Source organism: Penicillium chrysogenum (assembly GCF_028827035.1).
Source record: "Penicillium chrysogenum strain IBT 35668 chromosome Unknown utg000002l_segment0_segment0, whole genome shotgun sequence".
Taxonomy (NCBI): domain Eukaryota; kingdom Fungi; phylum Ascomycota; class Eurotiomycetes; order Eurotiales; family Aspergillaceae; genus Penicillium; species Penicillium chrysogenum.
In genome coordinates this window covers 5,485,997-5,512,286 of record NW_026622750.1, presented here as the reverse complement: position 1 = coordinate 5,512,286, position 26,290 = coordinate 5,485,997, and the positions used below count along the sequence as shown (strand labels likewise).

Sequence of the window (26,290 nt, the reverse complement as noted above, 5' to 3'; positions counted from 1 at the left end):
GAAGGGTAACGATCAATTCCACCACTGGACAGGACTAGCAACCTGATTGCAAAGATACACCTTTGGAGCCGTTGCAGAAGAAAAAAGGATGGATATGGCTGAGCTGGAGTATGCACACCACACCGTAGCCGTCCAGCAACAGTGGGGCTTCTTGGAGTCACACCAAGTCACACTTGACGAGTAAATGAGATTAGCAACGGAGATACCGAGCTATCTGAGACATGTAAGACCCAAACAAACGGACTTGCAGCAACCCCCAATCCTCGAATTGCTGCATCCAATGCGGGCTCGACGACCCAGAGGGAGCAGGCGCCGTCGAGCCAATCAGGCACGGCAGACAGCAAGATCAAATCAAGGGAAGCGAGGACAAGCCACTATAGCAGATTAGACCTGGGAATTGGGGGCCGAAGAGCGGTCCTTGAGAAAGAGAGATGCTTACTCTCCGGTCGAAATCCTCAGGGCCGTATAATTAGAACATTTAGTCCATTCCGCATGATCCAACGCCGATTTTAATTGGTCGACCCACTAGTTATTGAGCCACGCTGATTGGTCTGCTCGGTTCCTGACATCATTGGCGTGGGAGTCTGTGGCCGCCATGCCTATTTGGGAAGAATATCACAACTGTATGGTCGGTTTTAGCAATCCCTTCGCGTTTCAGTTCCTTAGCTGTAGCCGGGAGGTTTTAGCGTGTAGGTTATGTTTACTTATATAGCTGCCAGTGTTCGCACACTAAGTGTAGTCTGCTGTTCCCTACCTCTATAACCAGTCCCCTGACAGAGATTACTTCGAATCGACATTTGTATACCAATAACAAAGAATCTGACATTGACACCTTCATTTGACTACAGTGCGTGTCTATACAGTCCCACACCATGGCCCTTATGTCCAATAACTAACAAGACCTTTTATCTTCTTCAGACCATAATGCCTGCCATCCCACCCACAATAGACGCAAAAATCACACAATCCTCCACAATGGGTAACACCGTCAGCTTGCTCAAGCGGAGTGGCATGGACGACCCTGACAAATACCCGCTCTACATCTTCCTCATCATCGCTGGCTGCATTGTAGGATCACTCATCGGGTTCAGTGTATACAGTATGTTCTACGGCCTTGACGACTCAGACAAGTTCAAGGACATGTCCAACGAGCAACGAAACTACATGCGCGAGACCAGACAGCGGAATTTGAACATGCTGGCTGTTGAGGCGAGGAGACCTGATATGATTGTTCCTATCAGGGAATCGAATGTTTGAGTCGCTTGGGTTTGGCGTTTGGGATTGGGATATCTACATGTGGATTGAGGGCAAGGAATTGTTGGATCTGCCTAGGTATATTCTATGTATGTTAGATGCGGGCTCTGATAGTAATGATGCATGTATATGGCGTATCATATACCGGAACTTATTATATTCGGTCTACCAAGTATGTTGAGAACAGTGGAATGCTCGACCTGAGGAATCAAAGCGAGGACGACTGGTGAGAGAGCGCTCAGTATATTCTATGAAGACCTAGCTGGGGTCGCAAAAGACCCCAGTGGTAAGGATTGACGAATAAAAACAAAGAACACTATTTTTCCAATGTCCAACCAAAAAAGACATGGTTGGTTTCAGCCTCAACCAGCTGTCATATGTAACCAAAAACAAAACCCCTTGCGTACCAGAAGCAATAAAAGCGAATATTCAACAAGCTGAAAAGAAGAGATCAATGCTGAGGAGCAAAGGGATATAAAAGTCATGAAGCAGAGTAAAAAAGTCCAACGTTGAGCGTCGTCAAGAAAGGGCATCCAAGGGATGTGAAGAATCATAAAAAGGGGGATTATGTAGAAGAATTAAAAAATGTGAAAGAATCTGACAATAGATGCCCGCGGAGTTCCAATTGGATTGATTACCGCGGGCAGATATAATGCGGAAAGGATGCCCCAAGGTGGAGTCTGTACACACCCCGTACATATATGCAATATGATTAGACGTTCATGACCATGGCGGCAATGGCGCCGAAGGCCAGGGTGAACATGGAAACGGTGGCGCTGGTAGCACCGCCAGTGGCGGAAGATGTGGACGCAGCGGCAGCGGCAGCGGTCGTCGTGGAGGCCGCTTGGATTTCAGCAGAACCAGTCAGGACGTGCGGCTGGTAGGTATAGCTTAGTGTCGGGCTCGACTTGGGCAGGCGGGTGCTGGGGCTAGTGACGCTCAAGGCGGAAGTCGTAGAAGAGGTGGAGCTAGCAGTAGAGGTGGAGCTAGAGGTAGGAGTCGGGGTCGAGGTGGAAGTCTCCGAGGGAGTAGAGGTAGAGGTTGGGGTCTCGGTAGTGCTAGTGCTGGTTGGAGTAGGAGTGGGGGTCGAGGTGCTAGTGCTAGTGCTAGTGCTGGAGCTGGAGCTGGAGCTGCTAGTGGAGGTAGGAGTGCTGGTAGAAACCTCGACGGTCTCAGACGAAGTGCTGCCACTACCCTCCTTCTCGAAGACAACAATGTGCGCGGTGGAGCCCTTGGGGACGGTTACAACGCAGCCCGTAGCGCCGCCAGCGCCAACGAAGGGCTCACCGATCATCTCGTTGACGTCGTTGACAGCAGGGTCGATCTTGCAGGGCAGGCCGTTGCAGCCGCCACCCTCACACTCAATCTCGATACCGAAGTCAGGCTTGACAGTGCGGAAGGGGGTGGCGGGTTCCAAGTAGATAGGGTTCCAGCCGATCTTCAGGTAGGTCTCGCCATTGTCATCCATGTTGGCACCAGCGGTGTACGGAGACCAGTTACCGACGGGGTTCTCGGAGGTACCCCAAACACAGCCTTCCTCCGCAGTGACACCTGGAGCATTAATGTAGTAATGGGCAGCAGTGGAGCACCAGTAGGACATGCCAGGCACGGCCAGGTCGGCCAGCTCATCGACCATGGTAGGGATAAGCATGGCCTCGTTTCCGGGCAGCACAGTCTGGCAGAAAGAGACAGACTTTCCGGCCTTGTTGTGGGCCTTGACAGGACCAGCGGCCGACTCACAGTAGTCGCGGTCGGGGAAGGGCTTGTGGATTTTGCCGTCGTCGTCACAGTACAGACCACCTCTCATAGACATAGGGTAAGAGTAGGACGTCGCCTTGGGATCCCACTGCATAGACACTTGACCGGGAGGACAAGCGTAAGGGCAGTAGTTGCCAGGTTCGCAGGGCTCGTCGGGGCTCATAGCCCAACCGGCGTTTTGCTCATGCGGGGTGACTTCCACCAGGCCAGCGTCAGATGGGAACTCGCACTTTCCACCCCTCTTTCCCAGAGCCACATCACGAGTCTCGTGGTGATGGTTGTGGCCATGGCTATGTTTCGCGGCTTGAGCGCTCGCAATGAGGGCAACAAGCGCCGCTGCGCGGAATGATGCGATCTGGAACTTCATTGTGTCAGGGGGAAAAGACTTGGCAGATTGATAAATATCAATAAAGAACGAATGTATGAAGCGAATGGCTAAGTCAAACGAGTGATAAAAATATACGGCCGATGGCCAAGGACAGACACAGTGCTCACAGAGAATGAAGGTCAAGACGAGAGAAGGAAAGAGATGGGGAAAAGCACCAAGAAAAGGGACACGGCCTCTAGGGTCCCGGCTCAGGTCCACGAGTCTGCTAGCCTAAAAGAGCGTTAGATCTGGGATGATGTGCGCGCAATTCCGGCGTCGAGCAAGTAGCCCCGACTTTCATGAGCGGCTCGTCCGTGATTGCCCATAATTCCCATAATTTCCATGATTGCTCCCCCAAACTGGGATTATGGGCGTAGCCTTGGACCCCCAAAAAGCTGTGCCCCTGAAGCAAAACTCCACTAGTGGGCAGCTATATGGAACCGCTAGACACTTAGTGTCAGGGGCAGTGAGATCCTGCAGCCAATGATGAACGGCATTACCCCGATGGTTCCTGCTTGGCAGGGGCAGTAAGGCCAATAAGCTAAGAGCTGTGTCTTTGTGGAGTTGTCCCGCGAACTCTTTCAACGGGAAAAAGATAAAATCAAAATCCTCAAATGAGGAGAGTGGAGGAGAGTGGAGGAAGAGGAACGCGTTGCTCGGCGCAACGTTTGGGAACCTTTCAGGGCTGAAGATCTATCACATGATGTCTCAACATCCAACCTATGACCTTTGAACTTGCAGCCTTGCAATAAATCTATGGATGCTGCATTGCAAAACAGACCGAGTGAGCCTGGAGTACATCGGACATTCCATACCAAAGGAAGAGAACTCCACCGACGCACCCGAATAGGCCAATATACCCAAGCGGGAGAGATTGCCCTTTTAGCCTAGTACCCGTCAATCCCAATCAAACCCACCATCCTGCACCGGTCTGGACTTGTTGATCATCAAGTGGACTTTGATAGGCACGGCATCACATGGCCGAGAGATCCGAAGTCCTTAGAACGTGTTGTTCCGACTGCCTAATGTGTGGCTTGGTTAAAGCTTGGCCTAGGAGAGATGGGGTTTTTGATAGCATCGCAAGAGATCGACAAGATCACCACTGTGGTCACTCTGACCACGATCTCCATTCGCTGCTATGTACAAGACGCACCAGAGTTACACAAATCGTAAAGTACGCATTGTGAGGAATGTCCTGTATCGCCCGTGCCTGTAATTGGTAGGAATATCAATGCAAGAAGCATGAAGCTGATTTAGTACATGATGCAGGTGTCGAATGTCGATATCTTCAATGGCTTGGGCTAATTATATCAGATTATTCCAAGTCCTTCAGGGCTACTCTGTACGTCATTAATGATAAAATACATAACAAGTGACTCTTTATACTACTTCAGACTTTGCTCAGTAGGGAGATATTTGTCAGATAGCGCAGCAGCCCTAAACGGTAGGTATCTTGCATCAGCTTCGACCACATCCTGCTGCAACGGTTGCTAAGAGTGGATGCCGAGAAAGGCAATGCATCACGCACCGATAAATAGGATATCTTTTGAGTTCGCTGCAAGGACTGCGTTCCTCGCATAGCGAATATCCACTCGGCCTATCACCTGGATTTTGCGGGGCCCCAGTGCATCTGACAATATGACAGGTCGCATTGAAGCGACCACACCGTTATATTGTATAGATACTCAAATTGTCTTGCTGATGGCGAGCCTCGTAAACATGCACTTGAACCGGAGTAAGGGTGTGAAGTACAGCAGTGTAATCTGCTTCGTAGGGGCTTCTTGGTGATTTTGGTTTGTATTTTCAGATGTGCATCATGGACCTTCGTTATAGAGCTGTATCATCAGACATCAAATATTCACAAATGAAGCTACTCGCCTCGCTGACCCTCTAAGTCCTTCCATCCAGCAAAAGCTGCAATATCATCGCGGTCTCTCCATCCCCACGCAATGCAATAATGCTGTGCAAGCAACTGCCACTCCTCCATCTCATCGAGCATCTCTAGCCCAGCAACTCTTTCTTTCTCATCCTCGTTAACCCACCGCTTCCAAATAAACTCGATATCAGCCGCAGCTTGGCCATCACCAAAGCCCTGATCTTGGAAGCGGTCTCGCTGCGCCGCAAGCGACGCATACCTAGAGAGAGTCTTGAGCTGGATTCCCCGGGCCGCAAGGTTCGACACCATCGTACGACCAAAGGCATCATTCGGCCGAATAGGCTCATAAAGAACCAACCCGAGCGGAGCGACATTCACCTGCGCCTCCGGCAAGCCGTCGCCAGTCCCAGGTACTACACGCCCATGACCAAAAAGGCGCTGCGTGAAGAACGCAACCACCTGCTCCGCTTCAGCCGGCGATAGATAGATTAGACAGCACTCGGAGATTAGCAAAGTCGGTAGTCCCGTTTCCACGCCTGGCAGTGCTGCGGTGGGGTCACTGCATGTCGACAGCGACCGCAGGTCAACCGGGTGGACATGGTACGAGGGCGAATGGAGCGCGTCCCCGGCCTCCGACACGGTAACTCGAGTATCCTTTTCCAACGAAACCCGCGACGAGTCAATCCCCAGCGCGTTCTGTAGCACAGGCGCCGATCTAATCGCGCGGATCTTCTCCGCTGTGTTCACGGCGAAATCGAGCTCGTGGTAGACGAAGTCCGGGGTTTGGCGCGACGAGAGAAGCCGGAAGACGCGCGTGTCCGACCCGGCGCCTAGAGATATGATCTGTTTCTTGTGTGTATTTTCCGGTGAGGATGGCCCAAGGAAACGCGCCACGAGCTGGTCAATGGCTGTTGTGCGGGCGTAGGTTCCTGGTGCGCGGGAGGTGTCCCAGTCAGCCACAGGCTCTCCTGTCATTTGGGATAGCATAGTCTGGGGGAAACAGACTCACCTCTGTTTATAATTGGCAATCGCCGCGTCGCCGACCCGGGAGGTGTCAATGCCGCCGCGTACGCATCCTCTAGGTATCCTAGCTCGACGGCGCTGAGGCGGGACACGCTTGCGTCATTGTCTGTGCCTTGAACGATGCGGTCTTTTCCAGAAGGGAATCCAGTTTCTTCTGTGCGACCTATGCCGCGGCCTCGGCCTCGGCCTCGTCGGAGAGTGTTGAGGTTGGGAATGTGAGTGGCCATGGGGAATGGAGGAAGCTTGGAGCTCTTGGTGGGGTAGCTATCTGCCCAAGTGGGCATGGATTTGGGTGTCAATCTTATATTTCTCCGTCTCTCCAAATATTAACATTTTCCAAGTTATTTGAAAATAGTCTATCTTTGTCAATTTACTCCAAATATCCTCGCCCCTACGCCTTGTTTAATCGACCCGGTAACTACGTTAACCTTGCCCAGGTGGACGGTTGTAAGATTCAACCTCAATGGAAGCTCTTCATTATAAAACCAGTGATTATGTCCAGTAGTAAAAACAGTTGCGAAAATGCACTGTGAATACCACCAAGTTATCACAGTGGTAGGCCTATATAACCTCTCCCAAGCACAATTCCCCTGCTAATATATGTCTTGGCAGAGCTGCTACTGGATCCGCACCTAACCCAACTTACTCTTGGCAAATGCAATAGCCTGTGCGCCATACTCAGCTCCGTAGCCCTGGTGCGTTGCGCCGTTACTGCCATTGCAGCAGTATGGGTCTGGGGCGTCGCAGTACGATTGGATCTTACTAGCCGACGGGCAAGAGAAGCCAGAAGGACGTGCGTCGAACTATATCTCGAGCGTTAGATTCAAAGCTCCCAAGTTCAAGGGGAATATAGGGAAGTCCATACGCCACCAGCAGCACATGTTCCAACATTATACGGCAACCCTGCCACATACAGTGGATCACCCATGAAGATGGCTGCCTTGACCATATTGACGGCGGATGTCGACAGCTGGACGGCAGTGTTGGTGTAGCCTTGGTTTGGGACACCGCCGCCGCACAAGGCTGCGTCGATGATTTCACCACCCTGAAGTATCGTAAGAAGTTGGTCTTTCTCGAAGAGGAAATATAGCTCACCTGAGAATATCCGACCAGAACAAGCTTGGTTGACGGACACTGTTTGTTATAGGAGTTCACAGCCGAGGCGACTGCCGCAATACCCTGGGCAACTGAGTTCGAGTAGCTCACGCCACCGCAAGATGATTGTCCACCACATGCAGGGTAGCTGATGGCCTCGGCTGTGGAGCCTGAGTAGGCGCTGAGGAGGCCATTGACAACCGTGCTGGATGAGCCGTATCCGGGAGATACGCTGGTCTCGCGTGCGCCAAAGATGTGGACGCTCGGGCAGTCGATACGTTTCTCGATGTCAGATTCGACCGGGACAGCGAGAGCGCTGCCGGCAAGGAGGGAGAACGTCAAGATATTGGAAATCATAGTGCTAATGGATATCAATCAGAAGTGCAAGCTAGTTGTTGCCTTGGATTTTAGCAGGTGTGAAAATGGATATGATGTTCGAACTGAGGAGATAACGGTTGCTTTATGTAGATGTAGGATGTCCCCTTGTCAATTGGAGAAGACCATTGCATTTTGCCGTGTAATAGGTCAGCAAGAAACGAAAATTGTTCCTTTGGACCGAGGGGAGGTTTTTGCCTAATGGTCATTTGGAGTATGAAACCTCATCTGCGTCGTAGCAAGGTCGGCAGTTTCAGCCGTGAAGAAATGGAACAGGAGCCACCCGGGCACGCAATTAGGCTGAATCAAGCGATGGTATAGGCTTGGACCAGGCTAGAATGGCTCAAACTTGACGCTATTGGATGTGGGGTTGGAAATGTGGCATCCTGTGCCATTTCTCCGCGTTATTATGGGCAATAAAATCGTCAGATCTTTCTGGGGTATGGAATGGGGGTTCTCGCTCTAACTGACTTTGGACGAGCTATAATTCTTCACGTACATCTCGGCAAAAAAGAGCTATATCGATTTCCAGAGCCCTAGCTAGGTATAGAGATCTAACTGTAATACTGTGATTATCAAGAGACGCTCTCAGCATGGACATCAAAGATAGTCAGTTCAACTTCCCAATCGGGAATGGCTCGAAACGTACTCGTTTCATTGGTCTCAGCTATAGGATCAGGTATGCAGGGTGCTAAATAGGTGGTCCTTTTATTCCTGCTAGAATCTGAATTGCTGAAAATACGATCCTGATGATTCGTTCACGGCTATCGGGCCGAACCCGAGGGCCCTGCCCTGTGTTTGTCATGTCATGTCTATTTTCTATGTACAAGTGAACTTAACAAAGTATCTAAACATACACAAAGTTGTTTCGGCAAAGAGGACAAGTGCTCTGGTTGCTGCTCTTGAACCAGCGGAACAGACAGACCGAGTGGAAGGTGTTCTTGCAAGTGGCACACCGCTTGTTCGGTGTCTGCATGTCTGTTGAGATAACAGAGTAACAGATAGCGCACTCGCTCTGACCCTTCAGAGCACCTTGCACATTTCGTCGGAAGGCCAACAACCCGTCAACCAGGTTGCCATTGGCAAACATGATCACTCCCTGGATTGTCAGCAGCCAGCTCTTCCATTTCTTCTCGTCTACAAGCACGCGACTGCGACCGACAACCAACGCCGGTTGAAGCGGGTACGCAGGTGGAAGAGTGATAGAAATAGCAACAGGAGGCGACTCCTCATCGACTGGAATGCTGGCAATGATTTCGCCCGTCTTCGGAGAAATCTTCACCTCCAGTGCGCGTTCTTCGTTTGCATCCTGTGTGGCAATCCAGTGGGTCACACTCTTTAGTGCATCCTCAACGACGAGCGGGGAAATCTGGAAACAGAATTAGTTATAATTTCTCGTCCAAAGGGCCTCACCACCGAAGACCACTCACGTATTTTTCTGTCCAGGCTTCCACCGGACCCTTGATGCGTTTCTTGGTGTCAATCCACCAATTCTTGGTCATGTTGGCAGAATATCTCAGGCACAGATAGTACAAATGTACCAGAAGCCATTGTGTTTCCTTTTCGGCACTCTCGGACTCATCCGGCTCAAATGATCGAATGTCAAGTTTGGATGCATCGATCATCTTTCCCTGTGATTTCTGAAGGAAATCAAACGTGAACTCTAGCAGTGGGATGAGGATATTGTTCTCTCTGATGCTCGACATGTAGTACTCTTGGACAGGGAGCGACTGGTCGGACTGTTAGAAAGTTCATTTTATAGTTTGTCATGGAAGTCAAAACTTACAGCATTTGAGAAATGGTCAAACGTCACCTTCCAGCTAAGAAGATACGCCCGCATACTGGTCCACATCTTGTCATCTCCGTACCCAGCAGAGACCATTTGCATTGTCGGGGGTTCAAGCAATAGAGACACGAGCTCATCAGGAAGGCTGACTGCAGTCTTGGATAAGGCGACCTCAAAAGATACCTTCTCCTGGGCATGGGGAATATAGTGATGGAGAATTGTGTAAGCAGTTCGCTGAACTGCTCGACTGTGCGCAGTCAGAAGGTGGAACGTTTCACTGACATCCTCCAGCTTGTCAACGGGAATAGTGTTAATCAGGCGTCGTAATAAGTCAACAGCAACATCCCGAGGTTGGTGGAATGTGGTTGAGGAATCTATGTTTCGTTAGACAGATCAGTGATGAGAGGAATCTAATGTGCTTACCGAACGTGTCAATAGTGGAGGCCAGCGCATTGTAAAGACCGATTTTCCGGTCTAACCAAGCATCCTGGACGTCGTCATTGCTGTCGTCACTTTCCGAGATAGACTTCAATCGTGCGAAGAGTCTGAAAGATGACACTAGTAATGGTAGACCCTCTTCGCCTCCATTGGTTTCCCGCAATACAGAGTTTAGGATGCCCATGCTGTCTTCCCAATGAGATCCATAGATCTCCCCGAGAGCTGGAAGGACAAGAGAAAGAGTCTGGATCACTTCGGATTTCAAACCGAGAGACATTGAGTCGGACTGGAAACATTCAATCAAATTCTTGGCGAGGAAGACTAGTCTCTGTGTCGGAATAGTGGAGACAACATCTTCTTCCCCAGACAATAGGATATTCAACAGAGCCAGCTTCCGCAATCCTGTGAACAGTTAGTATTGGTACTATATTTGCTAATCTGTTGTCAGACACTTACCAACTTGGGAAGGATCCTGGGGCTTGAGTCCAGTGGAATCGGCAATTAGCTCATTGCAGAGTCTGTTTCCGATGGTATTTGAAAGTATGGAGCTTCGCAACACCGCGAACCAGGATGCTGAGCGTATGAGATTTGCTGTTCGCGCCTCTCTGCAGATCTTTGCAACATCCTCCGATGATTTTGACTTCTGCAATGAATCCGCAACAGTCATTATCTTGACGAAGGCTTCGCCAACCCTATAATCCAAGGGATTTGTACCCCTTAGTTCCTCTAGTCTGGTTTCCCAAAACTCGACAAACAACGAGGAAATGGTCTTCTCCGGTGCGAAGCTGACTGGTTCACTGTCGCGAATCCACTCACCGACCACCTTGCGGCCAGCAAAAACAATCTCCATGTACTCTTCTCGCTGATCAGCCAGCTCGAGACCTGAGATGCCGTTGCAATTCTCAATGCTCAAATCGTCATCTATAAGTTGAATTGCCAAGGGCAAGAAATGGAACAAAGTCTCTAGGTCCGCTTGGCCCATATGTTTCAGTAAGTCAGAAGAAGAGAGAATGTCGATGGTGAAAATTGCCAGGCGGAATGCAGAAGAGCGATGGTCTGCATCGCGAGGAATAGTCAGCCATAACCCCTTGAAGGAGTCAGATAGTTCACGCTGGATCAAGTGAACGGCGCCTCCAAGGGGACTTGTTATAGCAATGGAGGGGCGAGGTGGAAGTTGGAGAAAGGGGGTCAGGGATTCCTCCCATGCACGACGAGAGGGCAAAATATCCTTCACGGTACTGGTTGCGCCTTCAGCCGTAAGACCTGGCAGCAATTCCTCTGCGATAGCAAGAAGTGATTCAATCCTGAACCAAATTTAGTACAATTTCCTGTAAACCATGGTGATAATGGAGCACTCACGACAATGATTCTTCATCCACATGGTTGAATCCATGTTGGAGAATTTCGATGCCTGACTTGGCACTCGTGTCGCCAACACCAGATTCTTTCAATGATTTCAGCAGAGCTTCTGCCAAGCTTGCCACTTCTTCAGATAGTGATTCAGTGAGGAAAAGTAGCTTCCCTGCTAACTTCGATCCATGTGTTCCATTTTGGAACCCCCGAACTGATGATGGTGCGGACTTTCCGATATGAGAAAGCCCATGCAAGGCATCAAAGACTTTATCATCTGAAGATAACGCCTCGATCAAAGATAAAAATATTTGATCCATCAACTCGCCGTGTGATGATTTGTTTTGAAGAACTGCAATGATGATAGGCCAATGAGCATGACTACCTTGGCAAGCTTTGTCAAGAGCCCGCACAACAAGTGAGTTAAGCTTGTCTTTGTGCTCAGCATCGTTGAAATCGAGAGAAGAAAGTAAGTTTTGGAGTACATGCACATTAGACTGCTCTAGCTCCAAGGCCAATGCTCGCTCAACAACATTCTCGAAACTAGACGCGAATCCATCCCACTCCCGACATTCTAAGATGATTGTAATCAATCGATCAGCAGACGGTGAAATCAAAAGCTCCGGTGCATCATTTTGCACAAAGCTTTGGAGGCCCTGTGACTTTTTGGCAACATATGGCAGGCTGCGAACACACTCCGCCACCGTGGCGGCCGCCCCATATGGCTTCCCATTACGGGTGCGCAGGACTTCGAGACAACCTTCGAGAAGGGAAGTGCTTGCTCTTTGAAGTACCTCAGATACTTGAGACTCGACCTCGGTATCTGCGGCCCGTGAGAGAACAGCAGACTCCAAATCGAAGAGGCGTTTGGATTGGGCACATATTGCGTCTTGAGATCCACGGAAGTCCTTTGACTGTTCTGGGGCTGATAGCTTCACAGCTTCCAGCAGCCCATCGGAAAGGGATGTACACAATGATTGCAGTTCCTGGGCTTGTTCGGCGGAAGCCAGAGTGGAAACATAATCCACACAAGTTCCTTCGGCTAACTCAGCCGGAAGTGACCATTGTGTCAGCTCTGGGTCCATTCTTACATACTGCACCACCAAGGGAAACAGTCTCTGCGCGATGAATTCGGATTTTTGCTCCTGCGGGACGAATGTTGCAAGCCATGTTCCTATCTGGGTATAGGATTTCCATCCGATAGCAAGATTTGAGCGCGGTTCTTCTCTGGAGTTGAGACCTTCTTGTAAAGCCTCAGTCAAGGTGATTGCACTGGCAGAAGTGATCCCCTGGGCAGCAGTGGCCTTGTCAACACCTGCTAGTACTTCTTGGGGGATGATTCGAAGCAATTGGTCTAGATTTGACCAAAAGTTAGAATGTCCACCCTCGGACCCTTTCTGCATGTACTGGCGCAATCTCTTCGAGGCAGAAGATTTCCCAGTGTAGTCATCTGTCCATATTTGAGGCCTCAGCGAAGATAATAAGAGGAGGGACTCTGACAATTCGGTAGCGGACCCGATTTGCTGGAGAGACAAAGATTTCCCAATGACGGCTGAGCTGAGAGTCTTCCAGTCAATCCATCCAGGCTCCCGCGAAACCGCAGATCGGAGCAGCATGTATATGGACCGGCGAACATATGGATCATCGTGGTAACAGAGAGCCCACAAGTTCTTGCTGGCTAACAGATTCTCGATTTCTGTTATGTTCTTCTGTAAATCTTCATCGGACGAATTGCCTAGGCGCATTGAATTGTTAGATAGAAAGTATTGCAAGGTAGACACGCTTAACATACCTAGTACGCGGTTGAAAAGTAAAATCGCGGCTCCGGCAACACGGGCATATTTCCCCTCGGCATCATCTCTCTTCACTGTCCTTTCATCACTCAATGTCAAGGCTGTTTGGTGAAGAATGACATCATCCACAAAGTCCAAAATGGAGGTTTGGTAGATCTTCCAAACATTGTTTCTTTTTTCTTCGGTTGAAAAGACTTTCGTGAATGATTCAAGGGCGGCACGGTGGACTGGCCTGTCGTTATCGTAGATTCCTGCGATCCATGCTCCGATGATTTTTGGTAAATTGGGCACGATGCGCTTCCCAACAAGACCAGAAATTGTACCTTGTATCGGGTGAGCCACTTGGCGTACTCGGCGAGACAGATCAATCGAGAGTCTGGGATAAATTCTGACCTGGGGAAAAACATTGTTACTACTTGGTTTTGTATATAGAAGCAATCTAGACATACCCATGCATCTAGAAACCCGTCATCTAGAGTTCCCTTCTTGACTTCCACTCTTGATATATGGTCTCGCAGCTCCTCTAGAGCCTTCAATCGTGTAATGTCATCTTTCTTTAGTAAATTCTTGAAGGCGATGACTACTTGTTGGTCCGCAATGCGAGAAAGATCTGGAGGTGCTGCAATGTATGTGAGAGCAGACGGGTCCTTTCCCTCGCTGGAAAGACCACCGGGAAAGCCCCCAAATGCCCCGAAGGCACTGGCAGCAGCGCGACTGCTGGAGGCCTGGGACTTGAACTTTTTGCTCATGTGGGGTATGAGGTCAGCGGGACAAGCAAGTAGTGGGGGAGGAGCTCAAAATTGAGGATTTGGAAAGGGGTCAGAGAGAGCAAGAGAGTATCGCTGTGAATACTAGGTGAGACTGTGATTTGGACGCTATATCACTCTTCCATCACGTGTGTGTGAAGGTGCAAGCACATTCAATATCGGATCTCCAAAAGAGACCCTCGGGACCAAGATAGCCGTCACGTGAGTTTCTGTCATCGCTGTCCCAAATAGGACAAGCGCATAGGCGGAGCCGCGAAAGATGAGAGCGAGCTCTCTTCTCTTCTGATCCTTTGCCCTCTTGCGCTTTGCATCAGAGCCCAGCCAAGATGAAGTTCTTCATTGAGTATGTCCTCTGCATGTGATTTTATCTTGTCTCCAAGCTGACCAGTCACAGTGATCTTCCGGTGCTGTTTCCGTATCCTCGCATCTACCCCGAACAATATGCCTACATGTGCGATCTCAAAAAGACCCTCGACGTCGGGGGTCACTGTGTGCTGGAAATGCCCTCGGGAACTGGAAAGACAGTTTCGCTCTTGTCGTTGATCGTCGCCTACCAACAGCACTACCCAGAGCACCGTAAGCTCATCTACTGCTCCCGAACCATGTCGGAGATCGAGAAAGCTCTAGCGGAGTTGAAGGCTTTGATGGAACATCGTGCTAAGGAGCTGGGTCATGAGGAGGAATTTCGTGCGCTTGGCCTGACGAGTCGGAAGAACCTCTGTCTTCACCCTTCAGTAAAGAGAGAGAAGAGTGGTACCGTGGTCGATGCCAGGTGCAGAAGCTTGACGGCCGGGTTTGTCAAGGAGAAGAAAGAGCGTGGTGAAGATGTTGAGCTTTGTGTATACCATGAGGTGGGATTTTGTTATCAACAATACAACATTGAACGAACTAACAGGCCTAGAACCTTGACTTACTCGAGCCACATAACCTCGTCCCCCCAGGCGTTTTCACACTGGACGGGTTGTCAAGATACGGAGAAGAGCACAAACAATGTCCCTACTTCTCCGCTCGGCGTATGGTAAGACATCGAGCCACTATCGCACACAAAGTGGCCCATTTCTGACAAGCTTCATTAGATGCCGTGGTGCAATATTATTATCTATTCTTATCACTATCTTCTCGATCCGAAAATTGCGGAACGTGTATCCCGAGAGCTCTCGAAAGATTGCATCGTGGTATTTGACGAAGCGCACAATATTGACAATGTCTGTATCGAATCGCTCAGTATAGACCTGAGCGAGGATTCCCTACGAAAAGCGACTCGGGGTGCAAACAACCTGGAACGCAGGATCGAAGACATGAAGAGCACAGATGAGGAAAAGCTCAAGAACGAGTATTCGAAATTAGTGGAGGGGCTGCAGGAAGCTGAGAAAGCTCGGGATGAAGATCAATTCATTTCGAATCCGGTCTTACCAGATGACCTACTAAAGGAAGCTGTTCCTGGTAACATCCGCCGGGCCGAGCATTTCATCTCTTTCTTGAAGAGATTTATCGAGTATCTGAAGACCCGGATGAAAGTCACCCATACCATATCCGAGACACCACCTTCTTTCCTTACTCACCTAAAGGACCTTACCTATATTGAACGAAAGCCTTTGAGGTTTTGCGCCGAGCGTCTAACGTCACTTGTACGGACGCTTGAACTTGTCAATATTGAAGATTATCAACCTCTTCAAGAGGTGGCCACATTTGCAACACTGGTCGCAACCTACGACAAGGGATTCGTTCTTATCCTCGAGCCCTTCGAATCCGAAGCGGCTACTGTACCAAATCCCATCCTCCATTTCACGTGCTTGGATGCCGCTATTGCTATCAAGCCGGTGTTCGATCGTTTCAGCTCTGTGATCATTACCTCGGGGACTTTGTCGCCGTTGGAAATGTATCCGAAAATGCTGGGGTTCACCGCTGTTCTGCAAGAATCATACAGCATGACACTCGCTCGACGATCTTTCTTGCCCATGATTGTCACTCGAGGCTCAGATCAAGCACAGGTTTCATCTTCCTTCGGAATTCGCAATGATCCTGGTGTTGTGCGAAACTACGGCAGTCTAGTGACAGAGTTTGCTCGCATCACACCCGACGGCGTTGTCGTTTTCTTCCCGTCTTATCTCTACATGGAATCAATCATCAGTATGTGGCAAGGTATGGGTATTCTGGATCAAATCTGGAACTACAAATTGATTCTCGTCGAAACCCCTGATGCGCAAGAATCTTCACTCGCCCTGGAAACCTACCGTACAGCGTGCTGCAATGGGCGTGGTGCGATCTTGTTTTGTGTCGCTCGTGGCAAGGTTTCCGAGGGCATTGATTTCGATCATCATTACGGTCGTGCAGTGCTGTGTATTGGTGTTCCCTTCCAATACACCGAATCTCGAATTCTGAAAGCTCGTCTCGAGTTCTTGCGCGAGAACTATCGTATTCGGGAGAATGACTTCTTATCTTTCGATGCGATTCGACATGCCGCCCAGTGCCTAGGTCGTGTCCTGCGTGGCAAGGACGACTATGGAGTCATGGTGTTGGCGGATCGTCGATTCGAGCGAAAGCGCCCCCAGCTCCCCAAGTGGATCAACCAGGCAATGTTGGACAGCGAAACCAATCTTAGCACTGATATGGCTGTATCGAATGCGAAGAACTTCCTGCGGACCATGGCCCAGCCTTTCAAATCGAAAGATCAAGAAGGCATTTCCACCTGGGGCTTGGCTGATATCGAGCGCCATGAGGCAAAGAGGAGGACGGAGGAAGAGCGGATGATGAGAGAAGAGCTGAATAACGGGCACGCAATGGACGGAATGGTCCCGTCCGCATCCCGGATCGTCACGGACGAATACGACGACAACATTGACCAGGACCTCATGATGCTCGACGCACCATAAAATAATCTTGTTTGTTCTTTACATAATGACACATCTACTGGCATGGGCAGGCGTTTGGAATTGGGCATGGTGCTATCCAGCACGGGGTTTCCAAGGACAGAAACTATTAACCTACAATTGAAGACAAATCTCTTAAGCAATCACCCATGGGATACAGTCCAAGTATAGAGACATCTCGATCCGCTTGAAATACCACGGACGTGGACCATGAGGATCAGGCTCAAATAACTCCTGGATTTCCGATCTTCGCTACTAAGTAGGTCTCATCACTTATCCGCCTCAAAGATCACCTTGTGTGCCCGCATGTTATCGAAGTCGTCATATCTACCGAAGAGTCAATCATAGGACGTCAAGATCTGAACGAGAAGAGCTTACGCTTGAACTGCCTGCGAGAGTGGACGGATATCTTGAGACATGAAGCTGGGAATCATTAGATACTCGCAAAACAACAAATATTAGATTAGCCAAACTCACTTGAGGGTGTCCTGCTTCTTTTCGAAGAGGTCCATCGCCGGACCAAAGATACCTAGCACAATTGAGCAAGACAATCCAAGTAAGATGTGGAACCAGACATACTCCGTACAGGGCATCGGCCCATCTGTAGACGAAGGTTCTTTCCGTAAGCTTCATTCCCAGTCCACGGGATATCCTGATTGTGTACGCCCACACTCGATATACGGCCCCAGGGTCGTAACAACTCGAACCCCATCCTGAGGGCACTACTATGTCCGACAACTTCGATAACGATGTCCGCTCCACGACCGTCAGTAAGATCCTTTACCCTTTGGCGCAGTCCTTCCTCGTCCTCCTTGAAATTCCAAGGCTCGGCTCCTAGACTCTGTGCAAGTGCTAGTCTGGAAGACACGCTATCAATTGCAATCAGGGTCTTCGGCTTGTAATCGAGCGCACTAATAAGTGCGCAGATACCGACAGGGCCACAACCAAAGAGAAGTACCGTGCTTTTTCGGATCTCCTCTGGCGTTGTGCCAGAGAAAGCATTCAGAGAAGCAAAGTACCCAGTCGGGAATATATCGGCCATAAGAACCAGCTTCTTCTCGTCGATTGAAGCTGGTACTTTGGCAAGAGTCGAATCGGCTAGTGGAACACGTACGTACTCGGCCTGGCCACCATCAAGTGCAACAGTACCGAATAGCTGGCTTCGAGCACACCGAGAGGAAAAGCCACGCTCACAGTAGAAACATTCCCCGCAGCTCGCAGTGAAGGGGGAGACTACTCGGTCTCCCTTTTGGAAGTTCTTTATGTCTGATCCAAGCTCGACAACTTCGCCTGTAAACTCATGGCCCATGATAAACTCCGTGCCGGACTTTTGGTGGCCGCGAAAGACATGGAGTTCACTACGCGAATATGAACCGTTGTGCGCTGCTAGAGATACCTAGGTAGGTCTTGATTGCTTACCTGCCACATAATGCAGTGTATCGCACCTTCAGGATGACATCTGTTGGATCTTGGATCTGGGGGATGGGCTTTTGCTCGATGGATACCTTCAACGGGCCCTTGAAGACGACGGCTTGCATTTTGGCAAACTATGATCTTTCCTGTGGTTTGTGCAGAGTATATTAAGAGGTTTGATGAGGTTGCAGCTGAGATTCAATTATCGTTCAAGTCACAGGGATATGCCTAGTCCGGCGACATCGCCGAGGGACCTCGGCAGATCTCAGATTTACCCAGGCGCAGCAGGGAAACGAGTATAAACTGCATTTTGGCATAAAGAGATACAATGTGTTCTCTTGAATTGAGATTTGGACTGTTCCAGTGGCAAAGCTGACCTTCACGGTTTCAGTGAAGAATGTATCAAAGCCGTTTTTGATCGCGGGGGCTTTTGCGGGGTAATGGTATATGTTGTAGAGCCCTTGAGGTAGTCCGAGACTATCAGGTACATAAGGAGAATAAGAGAAGTATAGGTCACGTTATAACATCATTACTTAGGGAAGATCTATTTATCGAACTAGTCAAGATGCTAATATGAACAGGACTTTTTGGTTCCGCTGCACAAAGACAAACTCCAGATCATCGACACATCAAAGATGAAGCGAAAACACAAAAAAAAACGAAAAGAATAACAAGAGCTTTGCATAAATACAATATACACATGAGGGAAAAAACAAGAATACACATTTCAGAACTCCGTCCAGTCAGAGACTATGCTACAGGAGCAAGAATGTCGAACGAACCAGTGCCGACGGTGCCGACACGGCCAACAACAATTCTGCTACTAGGACTCTTGAGGTTATCATTACCCCTCTCGAGCACAACGTCCTTCAGGGCACCGACAGTAGTCTCGAAACTGGCCCGAGCGAAAGCAGACGAGGCATCCTTGACCAAGCCGTTACGACTGAAGGCCTTGAAGCTACCGGACTGTGTCATCACATCACCGATCAAGTTCAAGTGACGGTTGTCAACGGAGATACTGTGACCCTTGAAAACGGCATCCATTTCGCGGACGATGGTGCCACGAGCAGCTTCAACACCGTACAGGTTGAGCATGTCGTGGATGGAGTTGGTGTAGATCGAGTGGGGCTTGATGATATCCTGGTAGTCGCGCATGGCGAGAAGGTTGACACCCTCGGTGACGATGTTGGCGGGATCACCCTTCGCCTCGTCAGCCTCGACGAAGACACAGTTGCCCATGCCGGGAATGCACTGGATGACGGCGAGGTGGAGAGCCTTCTCAACCAGGGGAAGGAGGAGAAGCTTAGGGGTCTCGACATCGTACTGCAGTTGGATGGTGCACGTGTTGCCCTTCTTAGGATCGAACTTGAACTTCGTGATCTCCTCAAACTTGCCCATGACATCCTCCTCGCGCGCCTTGCTGTCTTGGGCGGTCTCGTCATCGGAATCATCCTCGGAGTCAGAGTCGGAGCCGTCCTTCATTTGCACGTCACGAGTGGCCTTGGCAGGCTTGCTGCTTTCATCTTCGTCTTCTTCTTCGTCAGGACTGTCTTGGCGTCTGATGATATCCTGCTCGCCGGCGTCGGGTTCTTCGTAGGAGACCTGGTTGCCCCTGTTCTGAGCGCTGGCGGCCCGCTTGGCATCGTCCTCATCATCTTCATTGTCGTCGTCGGCTGGCTGGGCCTCGGAGTCGGCGCCTCTCGGTGCCTCCGCGATTCTACCGACTGAAACACCGATTTCAGGCTGAGAAGTCGTGCCCTTGACGCCCTTCTTCTCTTCGTTGCGCTTCTTGAGCTCAGCCTTGGTGAGTCTCACCAACCGAGGGATGAGCTTGGATTCCAGAGCAACCAGAACATCCTTTGTCTCAATGGCGTATTCCTTGGTGTATTCTTCAGACGGGAAGAAGTCGATCTCGATGTCGTAGATCTTAGCCTTGGAGTGGCCAATGCCCGAGCCAATGCGTTCCCTGACTTGCACCTTGTCAACGAGTTCAGCAATGCTCAGTTTGCTGATAGCCTTGGCGAATTTCTCCGAGTCCTCTTTAGAGATCTCCTCGTTCAGAAGAAGAGTCATCGTAGGCGTCATAATCTTGGCACTTGCAGTCATAACAATTTCACGTAAACGGGGGATACCCAATGTGACGTTCTTTGCCGAGTGACCAGCCAAATGGAAGGTGTTGAGAGTCATCTGTGTGGACGGCTCTCCGACGGATTGACCGGCCATAATTCCGACCGCCTCACCGGGGTCAATGATGGACTTCATGTACTTCATGTTCATCAAGGCCTCGAAGGTCTTCTTGGTAACCTTGCCCTCGATGTTCTTCTTCTTGTCTTTAATGAGCTTGTTCTTGTTGACATCCGCGTACTATTTTCAAAAGTTGTTAGCATGGCAAAGAATATTGGGGAAGAGATAGCGAGTCCATACCTTCTTTAGCTCCTGGGCAAATGCTTCAGATGTACTTCCGAGGTTTCCTCCAGGGGGAAGTGAGACAATACAGGGTCCACAGCATCAATCTTTCCGGTCTTGCGGACCGCTTTCATAGCATCCTTGTGCCAAGTCGTAACATCCTCCTTCGCCAATTTGTGGTAATCATCTGCTTGGACTTGCTTGGAAATGGAGATGTGGTTCTGAGCAAGGAAGTCAAAGTCGTTCAGGTGCACTTGTTTGGTGATATCGAGACCGTCCTCTCCGTACAAGAACTGAACAACGGAGCCATCTGACGCTTCACGAACAGAGGAGTCGTACTCGGCCTTGAGGCCTTCCATACCCTTGATCAAACAACGTTGCAGGTAACCAGATCTAGATGTCTTGACAGCAGTATCAATCAGGCCCTCACGACCAGCCATGGCGTGGAAGTAGTATTCTTGAGGCTTGATTCCGGTCAAGAAACGACCAGAGACGTAACCACCAGCCATCGGGTGTGTTTCGAAGGCCTTGAATGACGGAAGAGTCTTTCCACTGATCATGAGTGGTACACGGCGACCTTCAAGAACCTGCTGGCCGAGATTACAAGAAATCAGGTTGGCGTTAACGCCTGATCCCTTGGCTCCAGATATCGTCATAGACTGCATTTGGTTCCAGGGGAAAGGCTTAGCGAGGCCGGATGGGAGACACGCGCTGGTGATTTCAGAAGAGAGCTTGGCAGACCGGGCGTTAGAAACGCTATCCAGGCCACTTTGCTTGTCGTCATCGCGAAGAACCTCCTCCAGTCGGCGGTTCAACTCGGCGGTCTGGTCACCAGGAACCTGGTCCAAGGTCACATACTTCAGAGCAACTTCGCGACCCATCTGGGGAGCAGTGGCCAACTTCTCCTTGCGGATACGGTCACCTTCCTTGGTCAATCGAAGATCATCGATACCACAACTGAAGCCCCGCAGGTTCAGGACGCGAGTGAGGAGTCTTCCAAGGATACCGATGAGCTTGCCAGCAGTGCTGTATCCATAAACTTCATGGACGGCATCAATGAGACCGCCGGCGGTGGGACCGAGCTGTTTCTTATCGAGAATACCACAAAGGTACTCTCCATCCTGGAAGATAACCTCATCTTCTTCGTTGCCCTTGCCCCATCGTTCGCCAGGGGTTGAAGACTTGCTCTTCAAGGTCAAACCACCTCGCTCTGGGGGTTGGATGTTCTTGAGGATTGTCGTGATGATCTGCTTTCCGGTCCATAGGCACTTAGGCTTTCGCATGGCAGGCTCGACCAGTTGGATCCGGTCACTGACGATATGCGAATGTTCTGGTCTCAAGCAACTGTACAACAACTGGTGATAATCCTCCTCGTCATAGAAGCTGTCACGGCACGTAACCCACGTTCCCATGGAAATATGATCTTGAATCAGACCCCTCAGCGGTTTGCCTGATGTGGCAACGAGATACTGGTGGTCGGCGTCTGCCAACATTCTGGCTTCGGCTTGAGCAAGCTCATTTTGAGGGAAATGCATGTTCATCTCGTCACCGTCGAAATCGGCGTTGTAGGTGTTACAATTGGCGTAGTGCATGCGGATAACCCGCTCATTGGGAAGGACACGAGCCTTGTGACCCATTATGGAGGGTTTGTGCAGAGTGGGCTGACGGTTCATCAAGACGTAATCACCAGTGGTGAGATGACGGTAGACCTTCTTGTTGCGCGAACCTTTCTGGCGCCAATTTGACGGTGCGAGTAGTTGGTTGGCAAGAGCTGTCCGCTCTTCCAGGTTCTTGAACTTGAGGTTGATGACTTGTCCATTCTCGTTCTCGATGGAAGAGGCTCCAGGGTATTTGTCGGGACCGTTGATAACAGCCTCCTTCAACTCCCAGAAGTTGTGGTTTGTCACAGGTTCAGGGAAAGTCAACTTCTTGGCGAAGACAAGGGGTACACCAATCTCGTTGGGTTCGATGTTGGGATCGGGTGAGATAACACTACGAGCAGCAAAGTTGACACGCTTGCCCATCATGTTCTTTCGGAAGAGACCTTCCTTCTTCTCCAGAATCTGCTTGATACCGTTCGGCTGTGATAAGGCAGCTGATCCGGTGACCGAGGTACGATCGCGGTCAATCAAACCGTTGACCACATCTTGGAGTTGAACGATAGCTTGAAGGAGATCACTGTAGTTCCGCGCACGGGACATGGTCTTCTCTTCCTCGTTTTGGATCTCCTTGCTGATTTGGTTGATAGTGTCACAGCCCTTCAAAATCGCATTGAACGAAGTGTTTTGCTGTGCCTCCATGACTGTTCCGGCACCCTGCTGGACTGCGGGGCGGTACTTGTTTGGCGGCACCAGAATACTCTTGATGAAGAACATGTCTGCCGAAATAGCTTTCACTCCCTTGGGCACAGGCCGAGAATTGTAGACAAGCTGCAGGATCTCACTTTCCTTCTGGAAGAGAAGATGAAGAGCTCCATAGACTTCGGAAGAAGACATGAATTCTTGACCAGTCGATCCTTGTGCCTCCTGCACGACAGCCACGCCACGGCGGATTTCCTCTTCGGCTCCGTGGACCTCGGAAACAGTATTCTTGGACTTGGCGTTCCTTTCTTGCTCGAGAAGGACCATGGTATTCGATGCCTGGAATCCTCCTTGCAGCATTGCAAGCTTCTGCTTCTCGGGTAATTGCTTTCGGAAGATTTTGTTGTAGCGGTCCTTTTTATAGGAGGGGGATACTCTGCCATAATGTTAGCCGGGAAAGCCAAAGTCAGGGTCGAGGAATATAACGTACCCGCTGCAGCCGACACATTTCTTGAATCCGTTGATATCCTTGAAGAAGGCTTTGATCAACTCCCGTCTGGCTTCTGCGGCAATAGGGTTCTGTCCGCCAGGCATCAATCCGTCCAATTTGCCCTCCTTCTTGGCTTCGCGGATGCGCCGAGTGACATAATCAGCCCTCTTTTGCATGTAGTCATCATCATCGGGATCGTCTGAGTCGTCCGAATCGTCTTCCTTGCCCTTGGTGGCCTTTGATTTGGCACCTTTGACGGCTCCCATCGCATCGACAACAGCAACTTCGTCGACCAATCCATATTGCAGAAGGCGCAATTTGCAGGTGTACATGTTGACCTGGTTGCGGCCCATCTGCAAGCGAAGACAGTACACACATTGTGCTCGCAGGAGGCGGAAGATGTGATCGAAGAAGGTGACATTATAGAAGGGTACTGGCAGCTCAATGTGTCCAGGATGTCCGGTACAAGTGAAAGAGTTCTGGCGACAGGTAGTGCATCTGTAGAATAAGAAAATCTCTCACGTTAAAGATTGAACAGTATACTGATCGATTCAAGACTTACACATGATCCCCCCAAGCTCCCATAGCAGGGTCTTGAAGACCACCAGGAACAGGATTGTTAAATGAATCCAAAGTCGGAGTATTGTGAATTCTTTTCACCGAGAGAGCTTTAATCTCTTCCTCGGAGTAGACATTGAAGTCGACCCCATTAATGGTCGAGGCGACCGGGCGCGCAAAAGTTGCCATTGTAGCCTGCAGCTCCTTGAGCAACAGAAAACGCTGGCGCACGAAATCAAAGTGCTCGGATTCAGACCTCCAAGTGCTTTTAGTTCTGGAGCGAACTTTTTTTTTTCGGAGGAGCAACTTATTTTCTGCCCGACTCCACCGCCTTGCCCTTTTTGGGTTTCTGCGTGGACTACTCTTGTCATGCACAATTCCTGCTGCTTGTCTATCCTTCGCTTATTCCACGTTTTTCTATTTTCCTATCGCCTGGAGACCGAGTGCGTGTGAAGCCATCTACATCATGGCCGATGCATCGGGTAACGCGCTGAAGCGTCCTCACCCTGAGGATCAACACGACAACTCCCAGAAGAGGACCCGCTCCAACCATGGGTCCCCAGTACCAGGTCAAGGAGGTGCTGCCCCGGGCAAGCCAGATATTGCGAAAATCATGGCGGAAGCAAGGGCAAAGGCAGAAGCTGTGCGCGCTCGTCTACAGGCGCATGGTGGTGTGAGAGCGACACCAACGCCGCCAGCACCTCCAGGACCTCCCGCACCACCCGCACCACCCGCACCGGATTCTGCAAGTCCTCCCCCGCCACCACCTGCTCCTGGGATGTCGAAGCTAGAACAAATGAAAGCTCGAGTCGCTGCAGCTACTCAACGAGCCAGCGCCCCCTCTCAACCACGACCCAGTGCACCCGTACCGTCCTATCAACCACCGGCGCACGACGACGAGGGCATGTCCAAGGCTCGCGGTGGTCTGGATGTTGGCCTTCATCCTGCGCTTCTCTCTGACACTACCCCGGAATATCGTGGTGCGAATGGGCGACAGACTAAACCAAAACGTGCCGGTGGGCCCCAGCTTGACTTGTCTGGTCCATCTGTCGAGGAAATCAAGAATAACCCTTACTTCGACCCGGCTATCAACCCCAAAGCAACGATTGCAAAGCCCCGAAAAACGCGAGAACTCCTTTTCAATCAGAAGGGCAAATACATCCAACAGGCAGCGGCACTACGCAGACAGGCACAGCTGGAAGCTATGAAGAAAAGAATTGCAGAGAAATCGCGACAGGCTGGACTTGACGAGGACATCGATGTGGAGAAAGCGTTCCTTGTTCCTGCTCCGCCCGCTGTAGAGTGGTGGGATGCAAAGTTAGTTGATGGCAGCGACTATGACGCAATTGATCACCAGGAAAACATCAAACTTGATACCCTCAACAGCTATGTCCAGCATCCTATTGAGCTGGAACCTCCGCAAGAAAAGCACATGCCTGCGCAAAAGCCCATGTTCCTTACGCCGAAAGAACAAGCCAAGGTTCGGCGGCAGCGACGCATGGCAGATTTGAAGGAACAGCAAGCGAAGATCAGACTGGGACTCGAGGAAGCACCGCCTCCAAAGGTCAAGAAATCCAATCTCATGCGGGTGTTGGGAGAACAAGCTGTGAAGGATCCCACGGCTGTGGAAGCTCGCGTGACCAGGGAGATCGCAGATCGGAAGGAGGCGCACGAGATGGCGAACGAAGAGCGCAAACTGACTAAGGAGCAACGGCGCGAGAAGTTGGAAGCTCAAAAGGAAAAGGACGCCTCTTTGGGCATCTTCCAATCTGTGTATCGAATTGACAGTCTGGCGAGCGGCCGGAACCGCTTCAAGATCGGCAAAAACGCAGAGCAAAATAATCTGACGGGCATGTGTGTCATGCATCCACGGTTTAACCTGGTGATTGTCGAGGGCGGCCAGCACTCCATCAAAAATTACCGGAAGCTGATGTTGAACCGCATTGATTGGACCGAAAACCCTGGATCTGATCGAGTACCTGCAGACAGCCCCGAAGCTAAGGTTTCCTGGTTATCCACTGAAGATGATAAAGGAGAGCCTCGGGACTTCAGCGCGAATACATGTAATCTCCTATGGGAAGGTCAGACCAAAGGCCGGGCCTTCAGGAAATGGTTTGGTGCTCGTATCTGTGAAACAGACTCTGCTGCCAAAGCAGCCCTGTCCCGAGCCAAGATGGAGAACTTCTGGACACTGGCGAAGAGTGCCAAGCCAGCTGAATATTAACGTTTCCTACGGCTGATAATCAAAGTCTAGGTCTATTGTACTTTTACAGATAGCGAATTTGCTTCATAGCCATTATCATTCATATGCATGATGCTCAAGACTTTTATTTCTATTGTCTACTGTCCCATTAGGCACCGTAAATTGTTC

General features: G+C 50.3%; 8 protein-coding genes across 8 annotated transcripts; 3 read left to right on the top strand and 5 right to left on the bottom strand.

The window, feature by feature from the left end:
• Positions 1 to 924: 924 nt before the first annotated feature.
• N7489_005295 (uncharacterized protein) lies at positions 925 to 1,257 on the top strand (the record flags this gene model as incomplete). The annotated part of the gene is made up of 1 exon (XM_056711047.1): positions 925 to 1,257. One exon carries the CDS (start codon positions 925 to 927, stop codon positions 1,255 to 1,257), a length of 333 nt encoding a protein of 110 aa, XP_056569468.1.
• Positions 1,258 to 1,966: 709 nt separating this feature from the next.
• Positions 1,967 to 3,379, bottom strand: N7489_005294 (SUN domain-containing protein; the record flags this gene model as incomplete). The annotated part of the gene is made up of 1 exon (XM_056711046.1): positions 1,967 to 3,379. One exon carries the CDS (start codon positions 3,377 to 3,379, stop codon positions 1,967 to 1,969), a length of 1,413 nt encoding a protein of 470 aa, XP_056569467.1.
• Positions 3,380 to 5,249: 1,870 nt separating this feature from the next.
• ppm1 (protein C-terminal leucine carboxyl O-methyltransferase ppm1) lies at positions 5,250 to 7,730 on the bottom strand (the record flags this gene model as incomplete). Its single annotated transcript, XM_056711045.1, has 5 exons — positions 5,250 to 6,184; positions 6,265 to 6,546; positions 6,925 to 7,081; positions 7,144 to 7,323; positions 7,374 to 7,730. 5 exons carry the CDS (start codon positions 7,728 to 7,730, stop codon positions 5,250 to 5,252), a joined length of 1,911 nt encoding a protein of 636 aa, XP_056569466.1.
• Positions 7,731 to 8,512: 782 nt separating this feature from the next.
• Positions 8,513 to 13,864, bottom strand: N7489_005292 (ubiquitin-protein ligase RKR1; the record flags this gene model as incomplete). The annotated part of the gene is made up of 9 exons (XM_056711044.1): positions 8,513 to 8,540; positions 8,606 to 9,117; positions 9,179 to 9,487; positions 9,535 to 9,908; positions 9,958 to 10,374; positions 10,429 to 11,276; positions 11,332 to 13,057; positions 13,115 to 13,508; positions 13,565 to 13,864. 9 exons carry the CDS (start codon positions 13,862 to 13,864, stop codon positions 8,513 to 8,515), a joined length of 4,908 nt encoding a protein of 1,635 aa, XP_056569465.1.
• Positions 13,865 to 14,208: 344 nt separating this feature from the next.
• On the top strand, positions 14,209 to 16,755 carry N7489_005291 (TFIIH/NER complex ATP-dependent 5'-3' DNA helicase subunit RAD3; the record flags this gene model as incomplete). Its single annotated transcript, XM_056711043.1, has 4 exons — positions 14,209 to 14,225; positions 14,277 to 14,733; positions 14,784 to 14,900; positions 14,959 to 16,755. 4 exons carry the CDS (start codon positions 14,209 to 14,211, stop codon positions 16,753 to 16,755), a joined length of 2,388 nt encoding a protein of 795 aa, XP_056569464.1.
• Positions 16,756 to 17,021: 266 nt separating this feature from the next.
• N7489_005290 (alcohol dehydrogenase family protein) lies at positions 17,022 to 18,290 on the bottom strand (the record flags this gene model as incomplete). The annotated part of the gene is made up of 5 exons (XM_056711042.1): positions 17,022 to 17,079; positions 17,131 to 17,175; positions 17,230 to 17,281; positions 17,332 to 18,110; positions 18,172 to 18,290. 5 exons carry the CDS (start codon positions 18,288 to 18,290, stop codon positions 17,022 to 17,024), a joined length of 1,053 nt encoding a protein of 350 aa, XP_056569463.1.
• Positions 18,291 to 18,915: 625 nt separating this feature from the next.
• N7489_005289 (DNA-directed RNA polymerase I core subunit RPA190) lies at positions 18,916 to 24,176 on the bottom strand (the record flags this gene model as incomplete). The annotated part of the gene is made up of 4 exons (XM_056711041.1): positions 23,924 to 24,176; positions 23,362 to 23,859; positions 20,625 to 23,307; positions 18,916 to 20,529 (listed from the first exon to the last, which is right to left on the bottom strand). The coding sequence occupies exons 1-4, from the start codon at positions 24,106 to 24,108 to the stop codon at positions 18,916 to 18,918; spliced, it is 4,980 nt and encodes a 1,659-aa protein (XP_056569462.1). The 5' UTR covers positions 24,109 to 24,176.
• Positions 24,177 to 24,385: 209 nt separating this feature from the next.
• Positions 24,386 to 26,143, top strand: N7489_005288 (U4/U6-U5 snRNP complex subunit PRP3; the record flags this gene model as incomplete). The annotated part of the gene is made up of 1 exon (XM_056711040.1): positions 24,386 to 26,143. One exon carries the CDS (start codon positions 24,386 to 24,388, stop codon positions 26,141 to 26,143), a length of 1,758 nt encoding a protein of 585 aa, XP_056569461.1.
• Between the last annotated feature and the right edge of the window lie 147 nt (positions 26,144 to 26,290).